Genomic DNA, 19,321 nt, shown 5'->3' with positions numbered 1-19,321 from the left:
AATAAACAAAACAACAATTGGTTTGCCAAAATATGTCTGTTTTACAAGGACTTAAAACAGCTTACTTTCTCATTCTGGAAAGAAAGATGTTTTTTAAGAGGAAGGGTTGTTAAATGATGCATTGTAATTCAGACCACAAATTATTTCAGTAGAAGCCTGTAATTCTACCAACAGGACATCCTCTGACCTTTTCCCCTTTCCTTCCTCTAGATCTGGAGTTACAAGAAACTTTATCCAAGCTCTAAAAAAATGCATCTATATTCCTATATCCCAAAGCTAAAACAGTTTAATCAACATAAAGTCTGTAAAGTGAAAGAAACGGTCAGGAAACGACTAGTCATCAATCTTTCAGTGAAACTGCACTGTCGGCATTCCCTGGGACAGAAAACTGTGATTTAAAAAAAACCTGCTCAGCCTCAAATCCCCAGTTACCGCGCGAGCAACAAACATGACTTTTACCAAAACCAAAAACACGCAAAGATTTATTATTTAGAAGAGTGAAAACAGAAAAGAAGGTTTGTACAGCAATCTGCATGTTTGAATTATTTACATTTGTTTTGTATGAAATCAGTTCTTCTGTTCCAAGATTTCACTGCAAAAACACGAAACCTTACCAAGTATTTTTGGCCTAGTTTCTACCGCAAATATCTTAATAAGTACAAGTTATATTGGCAGATTATTTCTATTTTTTCACTTGTTAGTTTTGTCTTATTTCCAGTGCACCAAGAGTTTGAAAATAAGTTTTTATGTTTTTGCAATGGCATGTTTTTGTGGTAACAATTTTTCCTGCTTAATAAGACGTTAAACCAAACAGTAAAAGATAAAAGCTTTTGTTTCATTGCAGATTTTACTTTGTGATTTAGTTTCAGTTGTGTTTTGTTCATCTTCTGCTCCACTGCTGTAATTTTATTCTTTTTTTAAGCTCTCTTCACTTTAACATCCCATCTGACGTTTGGATGTTCCTTCACTTTCTCCAGCTGAACAGAATCAAAACTGCAGTTATTATCTTTGGACCTGAAGATGAACGATCGAGATTCAGCATAGTGTCAGTTATTACAGCTAGAAACTAGAGATCAGGCCCGAAATCTGGGTGTAGTGATGGCTGTTTGTTTGATTCTATTGTCTGCCTCCTCAAATAAAAGTTTTGAAAGCTCAAAGTATTCTCATACAATTTCTGAGTTTGAAAAGTCAAAAATTTCCTAGAAAAAACTCAGAAATTTCAGATTCGCATACATTTTCTAGAAATAAGCCTGGAAATTTCTGAGTTTCAGAAGTCTAGAATATTTGAAACTCAGTTTCAAAAGCCAAGAAACAAAGTGAGATTAACTTTTTTTTTCTCAAAGATTCCCAAAATTAACCACCAAATGTCATTTTTTTTCTAGCAAATATTCAAGTTTTCAAACAACTTTTTCTAGGAAATTGTCCAAATTTTTGTTTTTTTGCCAGAAATTTACTGGGGTTTTTTGTCTGATATGCTATAGTACATTCATCCGAAGGAAAAAAAAAAACTTTTGAAACTCACAAATTTCCAATTTTTTTCTCAATGATTTCTGAGATTAATCTAAAAAATTTGAGTTTTTCTCTAGAAAATGTTCTACTTTTGAAACTCAGAAATGTTGCAAGTTTTTTTTTTTTAAATTTACCCCTAATATGCCTTTGTGCCTTCATCTGTATTTGACCTTTTTGTTATTCATATTATTTGACATGTCTGACTGGTTTCTGGATTCTGTTATCTGCCTCCTCCAAATAACCCAGAAGTTTGGAAAGTTCAAAGCATTCTTATGCAACTCGAGTCTGTAGTTGGGGATAAAATGAAGTTATTAGTGAAGCATTCTTCTGCTGAATTGATTAATTCGGTCGGTCACACAGGTCTGCATTGCTTCAGCGTGAGCCTCTCTTACTCTGCCCGTCTGTTTGATGATCTAGAACCCATTACTTGATATTTGGCTGCAGGAGCGAAAGCGGCGTCATGGCGACAGCTGGATTTATGGGCGGTGGGCGCCCAGCGATCAGCCACTCATTCGTCATGTCCTTCCAGCCGGCCCTTTAATTGAACCAGAGGCAGCGATGTTGAATCGTTTGAGCTGAGGGACAACTTTTAAACTCTCAGAGTGGCTCTTGGAATAACATTGCTAACCATGAGGCTGAGCAGACACAAAGCTCCCGCTGCACATCAACATTTATTGGTTGCTGCACAAACTGCTACGTCCAGATGACAGATAACACACAAAGTCACTGTGTGTAAGCTTAATGATTGGTAGTTTAAGCTGTAGAAGTGTAACTTTGTTGAGCATTTAATTTAAACCTAAATTTATTTGGGATGAGATTGTGACAGTTTTAGATGACTTGACTTTTTTTTGGCTGAATTTCAATGTAGAGGTAGAATAAAGGATTTATGGATTTTTTTTTTGGCCTGAAAAAACCTGTTCAAACCCAGAGCTAATGTGCATTCTGGCCGGTTCAGCTAAGAGTGCACAGCTTTAATTATGACTGTTCACATGTGGCTTTTAAAAGCAGCAAAAATAGTAAAATCTGTTCCTCTTCCTAATGCAAATAGATAAACGCTCTCTCTCATGGAGATCTGCAGGTTTACCAATAGAATAACAAACATTTTCAGTTATTAAATTAGCTCAGATAAAATTCTTTTTTTTAGAACTTTTTGCAAAATAACAAATATTTCATTAAATTGGTTCAGACCATTTTGTCTGTCTAGTTTTGTCAGGTTACCTTGCAAAAGGGGTAAAACTTAACTGGATTTCACTCAAAGAGCCTTCAATTTAGCTGATCCATCTTTGTTTTTGTATGATGGTCACCATAGTTTTTAGCCTTCCAGCCACATAGGTGAAAAACCTAAAAAGAAACAGAAACATCTATTACATTTTGAAATTAACAAGATAAACACATTGGGCAATAAACAGATTTCCACCCCTTTAAACCAATTATTCCCAAAGTATAATAAATAGCAAATATTTTATAGTAAAATTCAACACCAATAAATAAATTACCATATTTATCAACATTTTGTTAAATGTATTTTTATAGTTAAAATTCTATTCAACATTTATTCATTTTCACTTTCTACCATAAACAATAAACACCAAGTGTATTTCTTTTTTCTTTTTTTTTTTAAAAACTTACTAGCTTGACTTCAATAAGATTAAAACTATTAGATATAACAATCAATCAGAGTCCACATGCTGCTCCAACGAGATTCAGGAAATGAGCGACAGCGTTGTGAGGCTGACCGGCCGTCCTTCACAGCTTGCAGAAAACTTTTGCACAGTCCCGAATTTACATGTGCTACCAGCACTGTTTGCTTCTCGTGCTGTGGCACTTTTTCTAACAGGAGTGACAGGTCAGTCACACCAAAAGTACCTGGACTCTCTGGTTGCTAGGAGATTGAGTCCACCTGGTTCTCATCACTAACAAGCAGAAAGGTGCAGCATGGGGGAGTGGCCGCCTGGCAGTTCGCCAGAACGTTGTCATTTCCTGTGACAGAGTTCGGCGTTCCATATGTAGCATCTTTTAAATGAAGTCTTTGCTTGAACTTGTCCTTTAATGTTTTACATGTTAGATATAGAAGAATAAGTACACTGAAAAAAAGAATTCCCACTTTCTTTTCTCAGAATTCTTAAATTTCAGAATTTTGACTTTTTTCTCAGAATTCTAATATTAATTTCAGAATTATGAATTTGACCTCAGAAAAGAAGTCTGAATTCTTCCCTAATCCTTTTCCGTAGCATATTTGTGTTTATATGGAGCGCTTGTGAATTCATCGCTGTTAAACCTTAAAGGATTAAATTTAATTTCAAAAGCCACTGAAAGGTCACTATGAGTCAGTTTCAAATCTTTATTTCCATGACTCAGAGCTTCACACTGTCTTGTTTCGCTGTCAAAAAAGAAGTGTACGGCTGAAAATAGCTGCTGACATAATAACATGAATTATTCCTGCTGTTATAAAGCGAGGCTTCATTGAGCTCTGCGTCGTATGGAAGGCTGTATTGACAGACGTTTCCCCCAGAGGAGAGTGTTATTCCTGCTTTCTGAAGCGTCTCGGCCGGCTGCAGACCTCTTTAGTCACTTTGTGTCTCCAGATTGAGTTTGCCTCAGTAATAGCTTCGGTTTTTATCAGCACCTCGTCCAATTGTGACCAAATTCTGTTTCGCTCGCTTGGCGTGCTGCTTTCCTTCACACTTCCCTGCTCTAAATGAGAAAGTCCGACCATTGTACCTGACAGCTAAACAAAACAGAGGCTGGTTAGTGTTTGGCTCTGCCGTTTTCTTCCTGATTGGATTTTAATTGAATCTGCGTCGCGCTGACTGAGTCCTCTCCTCTTTCTGTGTTAATCCGGACAGAATCGACTTGAGGGTGCCGGTCGTTTCTGCTGTTTGTGGTTCATTCATAGAGGCGCTGTGTTAACTTTCCATTTCATCTGCAGTTTAAGGATGTTGAGAAAAACAAACCGCACTGTCAAGTTTTAACGTTTCATGTAGATTATAGGTATAAAACATTTATGTGGGAACAGTTTTTGCACAAGTTTCCATGAAGAATTAAATTTTTTTTAAATCTACCTTCACAATTTTTAATTTTAACAGATAGGCCTGTCACAATAACTAATTTTGCTAGAAGATAAAGTATCCCAGAAATGATTCCAGTATTCCGATATTACTTGAGACTGTTTCCAAGTAATGTATTGATAATGGCAAAATAAAGCAAGTTCACCATCTGAAACATAAATAAACTTTAATTTTGTAAAGAACACAACACTGGAAGACATTTTAGATACCCCAAATGAAACAAGATAACCATAAATAACAAAACTAAATAAACACCACTTACAACCAAAACCATAAAACATTAGAAAACGTTTATTGTACTTGGCCTCCTCTAAAGTAATTTTTAGATTTAAATTCTACATTAATTTTATATTCTCTTAAATTCTACAGCGCTAATTTACTTGGCAGTTTTTTGTGAACTTTCAGTTGAATAAAGTTCGACATCTGTGTTGAGGTTTTGTTTGACTGTTGAAAATTCTTTAAATACAGAGATGTTTATAATCAGGCTCTTACTTTGAAGGGCTGACATCTTTTAATGCAGCACTTCCTTTTACTGTCTCTCTGTCTCTCCCTTCCCCCTCCCCCAACAGCTTTATTGTATTACAGTATTTATTTAAACATAAATACAATATCTGAGGGCATGAAGTTTTTATCAACTGTTGAGGAATCAGTGGCGGAACTGAGCAGAGGTTAAAAAGCCAATTTTGGAATAAAAAGACCCAATTCTGACTATGCTCAGCTCAGAATTGAAATGTTTTCTTGCTAAAAACTGAACTGAAATTCACTGTAAGCTGTGAGACTGCCCAGTCAGTTACATACATTTGCAGCTCTGCTAATTTTACTCGCCTCTATTAAGGGAGACATGAAAGACCGTCAGGGAGCCATAACAGGAAACATTATTTCTGACCACATATCAACATGTTCTCTGGCTTATTATTAACCCCAGTGACACCACTACCTAATTTAGGATATTTTATAATGAGCCGATTTTACCTTCAAATTGCAAAAAACTGTAGCTGAAACTCCTGAAGGGAAACGGGGTAATTAGTTTATTTTATACGTTTTGGCAGCCTAATGCCATATTTTTACAAATATTCAAGCTGCTGCTGGGGGATCAGAAAGTTTGGCTCAGGAAAGTCATGTAAAGTTTCAAAAGACGGTGCTATCTGAAACCTTTGCCTCAGCTTTTAAATTTCTTAATTTAATAAGTTGTGCTTGGAGCTACAATCTGCAGAGTCGCCTGATGATTAGCGCTGTTGCCTGTTTGTATGAATTTCCACCAGAGACTCCAACTTCCTCCTACTGGTCACTAATGTCCAACTAAGAGTTACCATCCTGCAGCTTTTAGATGCATTGTTGCTCCAACTCACTTGAATCAAAAAGCTGAATATTCTCACCAGCTGTCAGTCAGCTCTGCAGAAGTCTGGTAATGAGCCATTCCTCTGATTTAGGTGTGTTGGAGAAGGAATCCATCTAAAAGTTGCAGGATGGTAGCTCTGAAGGACTGGAGTTGCTCTAAAAACAGAAAGTAGACAAAACTGCAAAAAGATACTCTTAAAATCTAAAATCCTAAAGAATGAAACCTAAGCTGAAACCATAATAAACACAAAACCACCCACAAACTAAATCAGTCTACTTGCAAAAATCAAAGGCTGACAGAATCTGAAGCAGGATCTGGTTTTGTTTGATTTCTTCTAATTTTTCTGAATCTGCCAGATTAGAAGTTGGTTTAAATATTGCTCTTCCCTCTTCTGTCTGTCCAGAGATAATAAAACCATTCACAGAGGTCTTTAATGCAGAGAACTCAAATAAAACATCATAATACATCTGGTCAGAGCCATACCTGGAAAGTCACAGTTAAACATGTTAGAGGGGCAGTATTATGTATTTCTCAGGCACCTTGTGCCATTTTATAGCACAATCAAGTGCTATAAAATCTTGACTTCAGTTGTTATAAAAATGATGCACATATCAAACATGACTTAAAAAGAAATTTTACTTTCTAATTTATCTCCTTGAAATTGGGCCACTGTCTCTTTAAGAAGCAAGATCAGTGGAAAAATAACGTTAACCTTGCAGTTTTTGTAAAAACTCTGTAGAGTTTAGTGCTCCTTCTTCAGTGGGGACTGTCACAGTATTAAGCAAGTTGTTTTCATGTTGCGGCTGATACATTGCTTGTCTAAGACCTCCTAATGGCCCCAAACTGTTATGTGATGCTGCTTTGTTGGTTTCTGTCATAGTTTATTACCTCAATTAGCCAGCTGTGCTGCCAAAAAAGCCTCCTGCTGTGATTCAGGGCTGCATATCTTCCCCTAATAATGACTAAGACCCCCATGTGCTGGTTATGTGGGGCAAACTGCTGACTCTGGATGTGTAAGCTCAAAATAACCCAATAAAGCAGCATGCGGCTATCTGTCCTGTGCTTTATGTTGATGGATGGATGCACACTCATCACAGCTGTGTGGGACACACAGTCCAAACAAAAATTATTCAGATTTTTTTTTTCCAGGTAAACAAGCTAATTAAGTTAATAAACAATAGCACCTGTTATTTAATATCCTGTCAGGATAACCTCAGAGAATACCAGGAGAAAACAGTTGATGGTTTTAGGATGTCGAAGAATGTTTTTTAGATATTTGCTAAAACTGTCACCATGTCGTGACTGTATAATATGAGACAGATAATCTGTGAAAAGATCAATCTCCTCTCTCTTCCCTGAGCTATTATTATCATATTGTTGATCAAATGCACCGCTCCCGAACAAAAAGAACCAATCAGAGCCAGGAGGCGGGGCTTAGCGCTGCCAATCAATCTTGTTTTTCATTAAAATGCATTAAAAGAGGCAAATAGACAATTCAATTTCTTTCTCAAATAAAGAGATAAACTGTTAATTGCCTAAATTCAAAACAAAGCATTCCTATAGTGTATGTCTGATCATTTGATACTTTGATATTTCTAACACCAACATGTGAAAAGCTCAGCACTTTATGCTTGACTTAGCATCAGTAAAGTGTAGCAAAATGTGCTCCTGACATAAAACATAAACTATAAGGACTGTACTCCCCTATCCTCTCATACAACAATAACACATGGACTATCCTCACACACACACACATCACGGACTGTTTTCTTCACACACACATACAACCTGTAAATTTTATCTGCCATTATTTATCTTGTATCATATTATATACATATATAATCCATTCCCTAACATTCTTGTATAATCTGTATAATCTGTGCATATAGCTCCCATATTTATATTTATACACAATATCTATATCTCTTGCTATAACCCCTTATAGTCCATACATACATAGTCTTGTACATCTGTAAATAAATATTTATATCTTGTAGAGCACTTCTGGATAGATGCAAACTGCATCTCATTGCTTGTACTTGTGACAGTGCAATGACAATAAAGTTGAATTCTATTCTATTCTATTAATGGGAGATTATTTTTACTGACTTTAAACCAGGTTCAGCTAAAACCAAGATATAAATATGTTTATATTTATATATATTTTTGTACAGCTTGGCTTGGTTATTGCTCTAAGTATGTTTTTATTTGGCCTTTTTTAGTCTGTATACTTGGTTAACAACTAATCAATTACTAAATTAGTTGACAATTACTTAAAAAATTGATTAATCACAATTAATCAGTTTAATCGTTTCAGCTCCTAGTTAATTTTAGTAGAATACAATGCAATTCAGTTCTGTGTAATTAAATGTAGTTCAGTTTAATTCAGTAAATTAGGTGAAAGGTCAAATGCTCAACAAGATGTAACTGCACAAGGTAACAATACACAAAACTATGAAGGAACATATTTACTCAAACTCAAAGTGGGAGAACTGAACATTATTTATTTGTTAAAACTATATGACTGTAAACTTATGGACTGCGCCTGTCTGGTTTTTGTGTTTTGTATTCTGAAATCATTTCTCTTACCAGGTTCTGTTTTAAATAAAACCTGACTTTATTTTTTCTCTGTCAGATTCTCAGTTTTTCTTATTTTTATTTTTGAGAGGAACTTTGCAGAACTTTTAATTGGACTTTAAAAGTCTGAAATTAAGTGTATAGTTACCAAATCGACCTTTGTCTCTATCTAAACTAGTTTTTCTGTTTTGTCGAGGTTCTGTTTATTTTTCATTAACTTATCGTCTGGGTTTTCTGATGCAGTCAGGCTGCTGAGCTCCGACTTTAAGACTTAAGGGATTTGCCGTCGACCAGTGAAAACAAATAATCCCGCTGGTAGTTTCCTCTTCCCTGCTGGTGTTTGTTTGCAGGCGTTTTTGACCCTTTCACATTTCCATTTGTAAATGTTAAGCCTCGAGGTTAAAGCCATATGTCCTTTAACGGATCTGCTTTAGTCCTGTGGAGCAAAGCCATGAACGGACACGAACGCCACGGCGCATGAGCCTCAGAATATTCCTTTCATGAGTGGGGCATTAATCTTTCTTCTGAATCAGATTCATGGTCTGAGTGATGATATATTTCAGACACTGGAATATTGATTTAGTTTTGGCTTTAAGCTACTCATAAGACATTGTCAGCCAGGTGGGATGAGCTACTGCGACCAGCAGGCATGTTAAAGTGAGCAGAGCTGATATCTGCATAGTCTGCCTCTTTGGTTTGTGTCTCACTGACTGCGACACTTAACAGCGATAATGCAGTTTTACTCTGCTTGAAGCAGGAATCTTGTTCTTTTTTAATTAAAAAATTATAATTATAAACATTGATAAAACTGTCGCTATGTTGGGAGAGTATATCTGAAAAATGCAAAACAATTGCAAACCAACCAATTAGAGCCAGGAGGTGTGTCTTAGCGCTGTCAATCAACCTTGTGTATTGCTAAATGTGCTGATGTCGGAGAAACAACTTACTGTTACATAAAAACTGTTTATCCGCCATTGTAGATGGCTATGCTAACTAGCCTTAGCATTCACAACAGGCTATGTTGGAGTGAACCAGTTGTAGCGTAGCAGAGAGGATGTGAGTAGGTGCATACATGAGAGTGATTGACAGTGTTAAGACCCTCCCCCTTGCCCTGATTGGCTGTTTCTAACTGAGCTGTGTACTTAAAAATACATTTTGTCACAACATAATGATAATTTTAACAAAAAATATGAATGACATGTTTTTTTCTAAAAGTTTACTGTAGCTTTAAGGTTTTTCAATCCAAATAAAGCAGATTTACCCAATTTGAAGCTGGAATTAACAATGTTTTGCTCTATAAGTATGTAACTTTTTAATGAAATATACATATTTTTACATTCAGTTAAAACTGTCACTATGTTGTGACAGTATAATATGATACAGATAATCTGTGAAAAAATCGAGCTCCTCCATGTTCTCCGTAAGATACTGAGCTACTTCATGTACAAAAATGCACCACTCCTGGCTAAAAGCAACCAATCAGAGCCAGGAGGTGTGTCTTAACGCTGTCAATCAACCCCTTGTACTGCTAAATGTGTTAATGGTGGAGAAACAACTTACTATTCCAGGAAAAGTACAATAGATTGTGAAGCTCTATTGTCAAAAGCCACATTAGAAATATTACTACTGCCAAAAGTGTTTTTCTCGCTGCAACATTCCTCAAGTGCTTCAATTTAAAGAAGAAAAGCTCCTTGCCTTCACAAATAATAATAAGTTGATTAATAGTTGTTTTCATGTTTGTCTCTACAGAACAACACATCATGGCGGCCCGAGGCGTGTCAGGAGTGTACCTGCTACAGCGACGTTTCCATCTGCAGGCCCGTCCACTGCCCAAACCCCCAGTGTGACTTCCAAAGGGTGAGCACTTAAAACCCACAAGCTTTTCCATTGTTGTTTGTTTAAAAAGAACAAAAAAATGTCTTGAAGTTAGGAAGTCCTCTATTTTGTGATGCATTTGGAAGATAGACATTATCTAAATGTCTCAAGAAATCTCCTTCAATCTTTTTAAGTTCCTTTTTAGAGCTAGCAAATGATTAACTTTGTGCTTCTTTTAACTGCTAGTGGCCTTGATGCATGAAGCACTGTCCAAAAGTCTTCAATCATCCCATTCTTACATAAAAGCAGATGATCTTGTAATATTTCAAGTGGTTCTCCAGACTTTAAAAAGGCCTTTGAAGGTGTTTCTTTGACAGGGGACGTCTCAAGTCTGTGTTGGATTTCTTTGTTTGTAAAGACAAGATTTCAGATACTGCTCTGCAAAAACACAATATCTTAAATATTTTTGGTCCAGTTTCCAGTGCAAATATTTTAGTGCACCTGAAATTAGATATAACTAACTTATAAGTACCTTTTTTGAAAGATATAGGAGCTTGTCTTAAGCCAATAATTCATTAATATAGATTAAAACTTCTACTGTCAGATTATTTCACTTATAATATGACATTTTTTCCAAGTTATAAGTGAAATTAAAGCTGCAAGCAGCCTCGGGCGGCCCTCGCAGCAAGCGCCGCTCCGGCCTATTGGCCACCGCGGGGGTTCCGGCCACCGCAGAAGCTCTCGCGCGTTTTCCAGAGCCGCAGCCCGCTCCCCACCGCAGAAGCTCTGCCGCAGTTTCCAGCACCGCCGCCCGCTAGCCGCTGCAGAAGCTGTCGCGCATTTTCCCCAAATTACATCTCAAACCCGTTGGGCTCTTTAGAGCAGAACAAAGGTCATACATATCCAGTTTGGCGCCAATCGGATGATCCATGTGTGAATTAGAGCCAAACGTATGTATATGGCGAGGGACTGATATTCGCCATTTGGCCACGCCCACACGGTTCAGCCAGCAGTGAGCATTGACAGAGTTTATCATCCGAATCATCTTGATTAGGTCAAGAGAGCCATAAACGGAGCTTTCCAAGGAAAAAAACGGCACTTCCAGTTCCGAGGGGGCGGGGCTTAGATTACGTCATAATATGATGACGTAGGATCGACGGGCAAGCCTCCAGGATCACTCAGGCCAAGTTTGATGCAGCTCGGTCAAAATATGTGGAATGTAGAGGCAAACGTATACGAACGGCGTTGCCGCCATTGAAAACTCTTGGCACTTTAAAGCAAGCGAGACCAACTTCCTATCTGTCATCCAACACAGAATCACCTTGATTAGGTCAAGAGAGCCATAAACAGAGCTTTCCAAGGAAAAAAACGGCACTTCCGGTTCCGAGGGGGCGGGGCTTAGATGACGTCACAATGTGATGACGTAGGATCGACGGGCAAGCCTCCAGGATCACTCAGGCCAAGTTTGATGCAGCTCGGTCAAAATATGTGGAATGTAGAGGCAAACGTATACGAACGGTGTTGCCGCCATTGAAAACTCTTGGCACTTTAAAGCAAGCGAGACCAACTTCCTATCTGTCATCCAACACAGAATCACCTTGATTAGGTCAAGAGAGCCATAAACAGAGCTTTCCAAGGAAAAAAACGGCACTTCCGGTTCCGAGGGGGCGGGGCTTAGATGACGTCATAATGTGATGACGTAGGATTGACGGGCAAGCCTCCAGGATCACTCAGGCCAAGTTTGATGCAGCTCGGTCAAAATATGTGGAATGTAGAGGCAAACGTATACGAACGGCGTTGCCGCCATTGAAAACTCTTGGCACTTTAAAGCAAGCGAGACCAACTTCCTATCTGTCATCCAACACAGAATCACCTTGATTAGGTCAAGAGAGCCATAGATGAAAGTTTCCAAGGAAAAAAATAGCACTTCCTGTTCTGAGGGGGCGGGGCTTAGATGACGTCATAATCTGATGACATAGAATTTTCAGGTATCACACCAGCATCACTCAAGCCAAGTTTGGTGCAGCTCGGTCGAAACATGTGGAATCTAGAAGCAAACGTATGGCATCGGCGTTACAGGTCACTTCGCCATGCCGCCGCACCCAGCTGCTTCATCGCAGCCGGTCAGGGCTTGAATCCACAACACACCAACATGTCTTCTGTCTCTGGACACAGTTTCATGTTGATGAGGTCAAAGGGCTAAGATAGCGACCGTTCACAGTAAAACATGACACTTCCTGTTCTCAGGGGGCGTGGCCTAAGTGATGTCATCATTTGACCATAGGGTATTGTAGGGCACCCGATGACGATCAATCACTGAAAGTTTGGTCCCTCTATGTGTTTTTGTATAGGAAATATAAGAGTTTCGTGTTTCATGGCGTGTAGGTGAACTTTGACCCCTGGTAACCCCCCTTCAGCAATCTCAGACAGTCACCAATTTGATAACTTTAAATCAGACATGCCTTATGATCAGACTGACCGAGTTTGAAGCCGATCAATCGAAATCCCTAGGAGGAGTTCGATCAAATGCAAAGGCTGTAAACGTCAAACTCGAGGTCCAAAATGGACCTTCAATACAAAATGGCCGACTTCCTGTTGGGTTTCGACCATGGCTCTAATAGACTTTTTTGTACGTCCTGACAAGATACACATGTGTACCAAGTTTCGTAATTCTAGGTTAAAGCATGGCTTAGGGCTGTTCATTTAAAATACTCTAGGGGTCGCTATAGAGAAATTAGGCCACGCCCACCAAATTTTGTTATGAATTCCGGTCGGTGGGTGGATAAGGATCCATCCTAGTAAGTTTGGAGCAGCTGGGCCCGAAATTGTGGAATTCAGAGCCAAACGTATGGCAACGGCGTTACAGGTCACTTCGCCACGCCGCCACGCCCACCTGCTATGTCAAAGCCGGTCGGGGTTGGAATCCACAACACACCAACATGTCTTCTGTCTCTGGACACAGTTTCATGTTGATTAGGTCAAAGGGCTAAGATAGCGACCGTTCACAGTAAAACATGACACTTCCTGTTCTCAGGGGGCGTGGCCTAAGTGATGTCATCATTTGACCATAGGGTATTGTAGGGCACCCGATGCCGATCAATCACTGAAAGTTTGGTCCCTCTTTGTGTTTTTATATAGGAAATATAAGAGTTTCGTGTTTCATGGCGAGTAGGTGAACTTTGACCCCTGCTAACCCCCCTTCAACATGCTCCAAAACTCACCAATTTGATAACTTTAAATCAAACATGCCTTATGATCAGACTGACCGAGTTTGAAGTCGATCAATCGAAATCCCTAGGAGGAGTTCGATCAAATACGAAGGCTGTAAACGTCAAAATCGAGGTAAAAAATGGACGTTCAATACAAAATGGCCGACTTTCTGTGATAGTTGGCTTATAACATTAAATGTAAGTTCTGAGTCTTTTGGTGAGCTCTACAAGTGTACCAAATTTCATGTCTCTACGATGAAGTACGTTCATACCATTGTGTCAACAGAAAATTGCTAGTTGCCGCCGTTCAGCAATTTTTTTTGCGATTCTTGCGACAACCTTAAAATTCAAAATTTTTAAATTTTCTAGTTGCGACCGCCAAGTTTGGTGAGTTTTTGAATATGATAAAGCCCCCAAAAAGGCACACGAAGAGGGGGGCAGAATAATAATTAAAGCTGCAAGCAGCCTCGGGCGGCCCTCGCAGCAAGCGCCGCTCCGGCCTATTGGCCACCGCGGGGGTTCCGGCCACCGCAGAAGCTCTCGCGCGTTTTCCAGAGCCGCAGCCCGCTCCCCACCGCAGAATCTCTGCCGCAGTTTCCAGCACTGCCGCCCGCTAGCCGCTGCAGAAGCTGTCGCGCATTTTCCCCAAATTACATCTCAAACCCGTTGGGCTCTTTAGAGCAGAACAAAGGTCATACATATCCAGTTTGGCGCCAATCGGATGATCCATGTGTGAATTAGAGCCAAACGTATGTATATGGCGAGGGACTGATATTCGCCATTTGGCCACGCCCACACGGTTCAGCCAGCAGTGAGCATTGACAGAGTTTATCATCCGAATCATCTTGATTAGGTCAAGAGAGCCATAAACAGAGCTTTCCAAGGAAAAAAACGGCACTTCCTGTTCCGAGGGGGCGGGGCTTAGATGACGTCATAATATGATGACGTAGGATCGACGGGCAAGCCTCCAGGATCACTCAGGCCAAGTTTGATGCAGCTCGGTCAAAATATGTGGAATGTAGAGGCAAACGTATACGAACGGCGTTGCCGCCATTGAAAACTCTTGGCACTTTAAAGCAAGCGAGACCAACTTCCTATCTGTCATCCAACACAGAATCACCTTGATTAGGTCAAGAGAGCCATAAACAGAGCTTTCCAAGGAAAAAAACGGCACTTCCGGTTCCGAGGGGGCGGGGCTTAGATGACGTCACAATGTGATGACGTAGGATCGACGGGCAAGCCTCCAGGATCACTCAGGCCAAGTTTGATGCAGCTCGGTCAAAATATGTGGAATGTAGAGGCAAACGTATACGAACGGCGTTGCCGCCATTGAAAACTCTTGGCACTTTAAAGCAAGCGAGATCAACTTCCTATCTGTCATCCAACACAGAATCACCTTGATTAGGTCAAGAGAGCCATAAACAGAGCTTTCCAAGGAAAAAAACGGCACTTCCGGTTCCGAGGGGGCGGGGCTTAGATGACGTCATAATGTGATGATGTAGGATTGACGGGCAAGCCTCCAGGATTACTCAGGCAAAGTTTGATGCAGCTCGGTCAAAATATGTGGAATGTAGAGGCAAACGTATACGAACGGCGTTGCCGCCATTGAAAACTCTTGGCACTTTAAAGCAAGCGAGACCAACTTCCTATCTGTCATCCAACACAGAATCACCTTGATTAGGTCAAGAGAGCCATAAACAGAGCTATCCAAGGAAAAAAAACGGCACTTCCTGTTCCGAGGGGGCGGGGCTTAGATGACGTCATAATGTGATGACGTAGGATTGACGGGCAAGCCTCCAGGATCACTCAGGCCAAGTTTGATGCAGCTCGGTCAAAATATGTGGAATGTAGAGGCAAACGTATACGAACGGCGTTGCCGCCATTGAAAACTCTTGGCACTTTAAAGCAAGCGAGATCAACTTCCTATCTGTCATCCAACACAGAATCACCTTGATTAGGTCAAGAGAGCCATAGATGAAAGTTTCCAAGGAAAAAAATAGCACTTCCTGTTCTGAGGGGGCGGGGCTTATATGACGTCATAATCTGATGACATAGAATTTTCAGACATCACACCAGCATCACTCAAGCCAAGTTTGGTGCAGCTCGGTCGAAACATGTGGAATCTAGAAGCAAAAGTATGGCATCGGCGTTACAGGTCACTTCGCCACGCCGCCACGCCCAGCTGCTATCTCAAAGCCGGTCAGGGTTGGAAACCTCAACACACCAACATGTCTTCTGTCTCTGGACACAGGTTCATGTTGATTAGGTCAAAGGGCTAAGAGAGCGACCGTTCACAGTAAAACATGACACTTCCTGTTCTCAGGGGGCGTGGCCTACGTGATGTCATCATTTGACCATATGGTATTGTAGGCCACCTGATGACGATCAATCACTGAAGGTTTGGAGTCTCTGTGAGTTTTTGTGTTAGAAATACCAATTTTTCATTTTTTCCTGTGTATTACAAAATCGAAGAATTTCATCTGCAGGGCAATGCTGCCCTCTGGTGTCGAATTACTGAAATAATGAAACTATTTCAGTGGCCAGCAGAGGGCAGCATTGCCCTACAAACGACGAACATGTACTGTTTATTATGTAATTACACAGAAGATCTCTCTAATTCATTCTGAGGGGGCGGGGCTTAGATGACGTCATAATATGATGACATAGCATTGTCAGGCATCACAACAGCATCACTGAGGCCAAGTTTGGTGCAGCTCGGTCGAAACATGTGGAATCTAGAAGCAAACGTATGGCATCGGCGTTACAGGTCACTTCGCCACGCCGCCAAACCCAGCTGCTTCATCGCAGCCGGTCAGGGCTTGAATCCACAACACACCAACATGTCTTCTGTCTCTGGACACAGTTTCATGTTGATTAGGTCAAAGGGCTAAAATAGCGACCGTTCACAGTAAAACATGACACTTCCTGTTCTCAGGGGGCGTGGCCTAAGCGATGTCATAATTTCACCACAGGGTATTTTAGGACACCTATTGTTGATCAATAACTGAAAATTTGGTGTCTCTGTGAGTTTCTGTGCAGGATATATAAGAGTTTCGTGTTTCATGGCGAGTAGGTGAACTTTGACCCCTGGTAACCCCCCTTCAGCAAGCTCATACAGTCACCAATTTGATAACTTTAAATCAGACATGCCTTATGATCAGACTGACCGAGTTTGAAGCCGATCAATCGAAATCCCTAGGAGGAGTTCGATCAAATACGAATGCTGTGAACGTCAAAATCGAGGTCAAATGAAATTCAATCTAAAATGGCCGACTTCCTGTTGGGTTTAGAGCATGGCTCTAAGAGACTTTTTTGTACGGCCCGACAAGATACACATGTGTACCAAGTTTCGTAATTCTAGGTTTAAGCATGGCTTGGGGCTGTTCATTTAAAATACTCTAGGGGTCGCTATAGAGAAATTAGGCCACGCCCACCAAATTTTGTTATGAATTCCTATCGGTGGGTGGATAAGGATCCATCCTAGTGAGTTTGGAGCAGCTGGGCCCGAAATTGTGGAATTCAGAGCCAAACGTATGGCAACGGCGTTACAGGTCACTTCGCCACGCCGCCACGCCCACCTGCTATGTCAAAGCCGGTCAGGGTTGGAATCCTCAACACACCAACATGTCTTCTGTCTCTGGACACAGTTTCATGTTGATTAGGTGAAAGGGCTAAGATAGCGACCGTTCACAGTAAAACATGACACTTCCTGTTCTCAGGGGGCGTGGCCTAAGTGATGTCATCATTTGACCATAGGGTAGTGTAGGGCACCCGATGACGATCAATCACTGAAAGTTTGGTCCCTCTATGTGTTTTTGTATAGGAAATATAAGAGTTTCGTGTTTCATGGCGAGTAGGTGAACTTTGACCCCTGCTAACCCCCCTTCAACATGCTCCAAAACTCACCAATTTGATAACTTTAAATCAAACATGCCTTATGATCAGACTGACCGAGTTTGAAGCCGATCAATCGAAATCCCTAGGAGGAGTTCGATCAAATACGAAGGCTGTAAACGTCAAAATCGAGGTAAAAAATGGACGTTCAATACAAAATGGCCGACTTCCTGTGATAGTTGCACTATGAAATCTATACCAAATTCTGAATGTCTTTTTGAGCTCTACATGTGTACCAAATTTCATGTCTGTACGATGAAATAAATGAATTGCAAAGGTTCCGTTGAAAATTGCTAGTTGCCGCCGTTGAGCAATTTTTTTTGCGATTTTTGCAACGACCTTAAAATTCAAAATTTTTAAACCGCCTAGTCGCGACCGCCAAGTTTGGTGAGTTTTTGAATATGATAAAGCCCCCAAAAAGGCGCACGAAGAGGGGGTAAGAATAATAATAATAATTAAAGCTGCAAGCAGCCTCGGGCGGCCCTCGCAGCAAGCGGCGCTCCGGCCTATTGGCCACCGCGGGGGTTCCGGCCACCGCAGAAGCTCTCGCGCGTTTTCCAGAGCCGCAGCCCGCTCCCCACCGCAGAAGCTCTGCCGCAGTTTCCAGCACTGCCGCCCGCTAGCCGCTGCAGAAGCTGTCGCGCATTTTCCCCAAATTACATCTCAAACCCGTTGGGCTCTTTAGAGCAGAACAAAGGTCATACATATCCAGTTTGGCGCCAATCGGATGATCCATGTGTGAATAAGAGCCAAACGTATGTATATGGCGAGGGACTGATATTCGCCATTTGGCCACGCCCACACGGTTCAGCCAGCAGTGAGCATTGACAGAGTTTATCATCCGAATCATCTTGATTAGGTCAAGAGAGCCATAAACAGAGCTTTCCAAGGAAAAAAACGGCACTTCCGGTTCCGAGGGGGCGGGGCTTAGATGACGTCATAATGTGATGACGTAGGATTGACGGGCAAGCCTCCAGGATCACTCAGGCCAAGTTTGATGCAGCTCGGTCAAAATATGTGGAATGTAGAGGCAAACGTATACGAACGGCGTTGCCGCCATTGAAAACTCTTGGCACTTTAAAGCAAGCGAGACCAACTTCCTATCTGTCATCCAACACAGAATCACCTTGATTAGGTCAAGAGAGCCATAGATGAAAGTTTCCAAGGAAAAAAATAGCACTTCCTGTTCTGAGGGGGCGGGGCTTAGATGACGTCATAATCTGATGACATAGAATTTTCAGGTATCACACCAGCATCACTCAAGCCAAGTTTGGTGCAGCTCGGTCGAAACATGTGGAATCTAGAAGCAAACGTATGGCATCGGCGTTACAGGTCACTTCGCCACGCCGCCACGCCCAGCTGCTATCTCAAAGCCGGTCAGGGTTGGAAACCTCAACACACCAACATGTCTTCTGTCTCTGGACACAGTTTCATGTTGATTAGGTCAAAGGGCTAAGAGAGCGACCGTTCACAGTAAAACATGACACTTCCTGTTCTCAGGGGGCGTGGCCTACGTGATGTCATCATTTGACCATATGGTATTGTAGGCCACCTGATGACGATCAATCACTGAAAGTTTGGAGTCTCTGTGAGTTTTTGTGTTAGAAATACCAATTTTTCATTTTTTCCTGTGTATTACAAAATCGAAGAATTTCATCTGCAGGGCAATGCTGCCCTCTGGTGTCGAATTACTGAAATAATGAAACTATTTCAGTGGCCAGCAGAGGGCAGCATTGCCCTACAAACGACGAACATGTACTGTTTATTAAGTAATTACACAGAAGATCTCTCTAATTCATTCTGAGGGGGCGGGGCTTAGATGACGTCATAATATGATGACATAGCATTGTCAGGCATCACAACAGCATCACTGAGGCCAAGTTTGGTGCAGCTCGGTCGAAACATGTGGA

The 19,321-nt window shown here is 40.9% G+C and overlaps 1 protein-coding gene across 2 annotated transcripts in view; it reads left to right on the top strand.

Moving 5' to 3' along the window:
- fras1 (Fraser extracellular matrix complex subunit 1) overlaps positions 1 to 19,321 on the top strand; it is a 297,850-nt gene that overhangs the window by 71,260 nt on the left and 207,269 nt on the right. For both annotated transcript variants that reach the window (XM_032578347.1, XM_032578346.1), the window contains exon 3: positions 10,243 to 10,350. In XM_032578347.1, the coding sequence (XP_032434238.1) occupies positions 10,243 to 10,350 (108 nt within the window). The remainder of the gene's footprint in view (positions 1 to 10,242; positions 10,351 to 19,321) is intronic.

The sequence above is a fragment of the Xiphophorus hellerii genome, chromosome 12 (genome assembly GCF_003331165.1).
Source record: "Xiphophorus hellerii strain 12219 chromosome 12, Xiphophorus_hellerii-4.1, whole genome shotgun sequence".
In the NCBI taxonomy this organism is placed as follows: domain Eukaryota; kingdom Metazoa; phylum Chordata; class Actinopteri; order Cyprinodontiformes; family Poeciliidae; genus Xiphophorus; species Xiphophorus hellerii.
The sequence above is the reverse complement of the archived record's forward strand: the minus strand, read 5'-3'. Positions and strand labels throughout refer to the sequence as shown.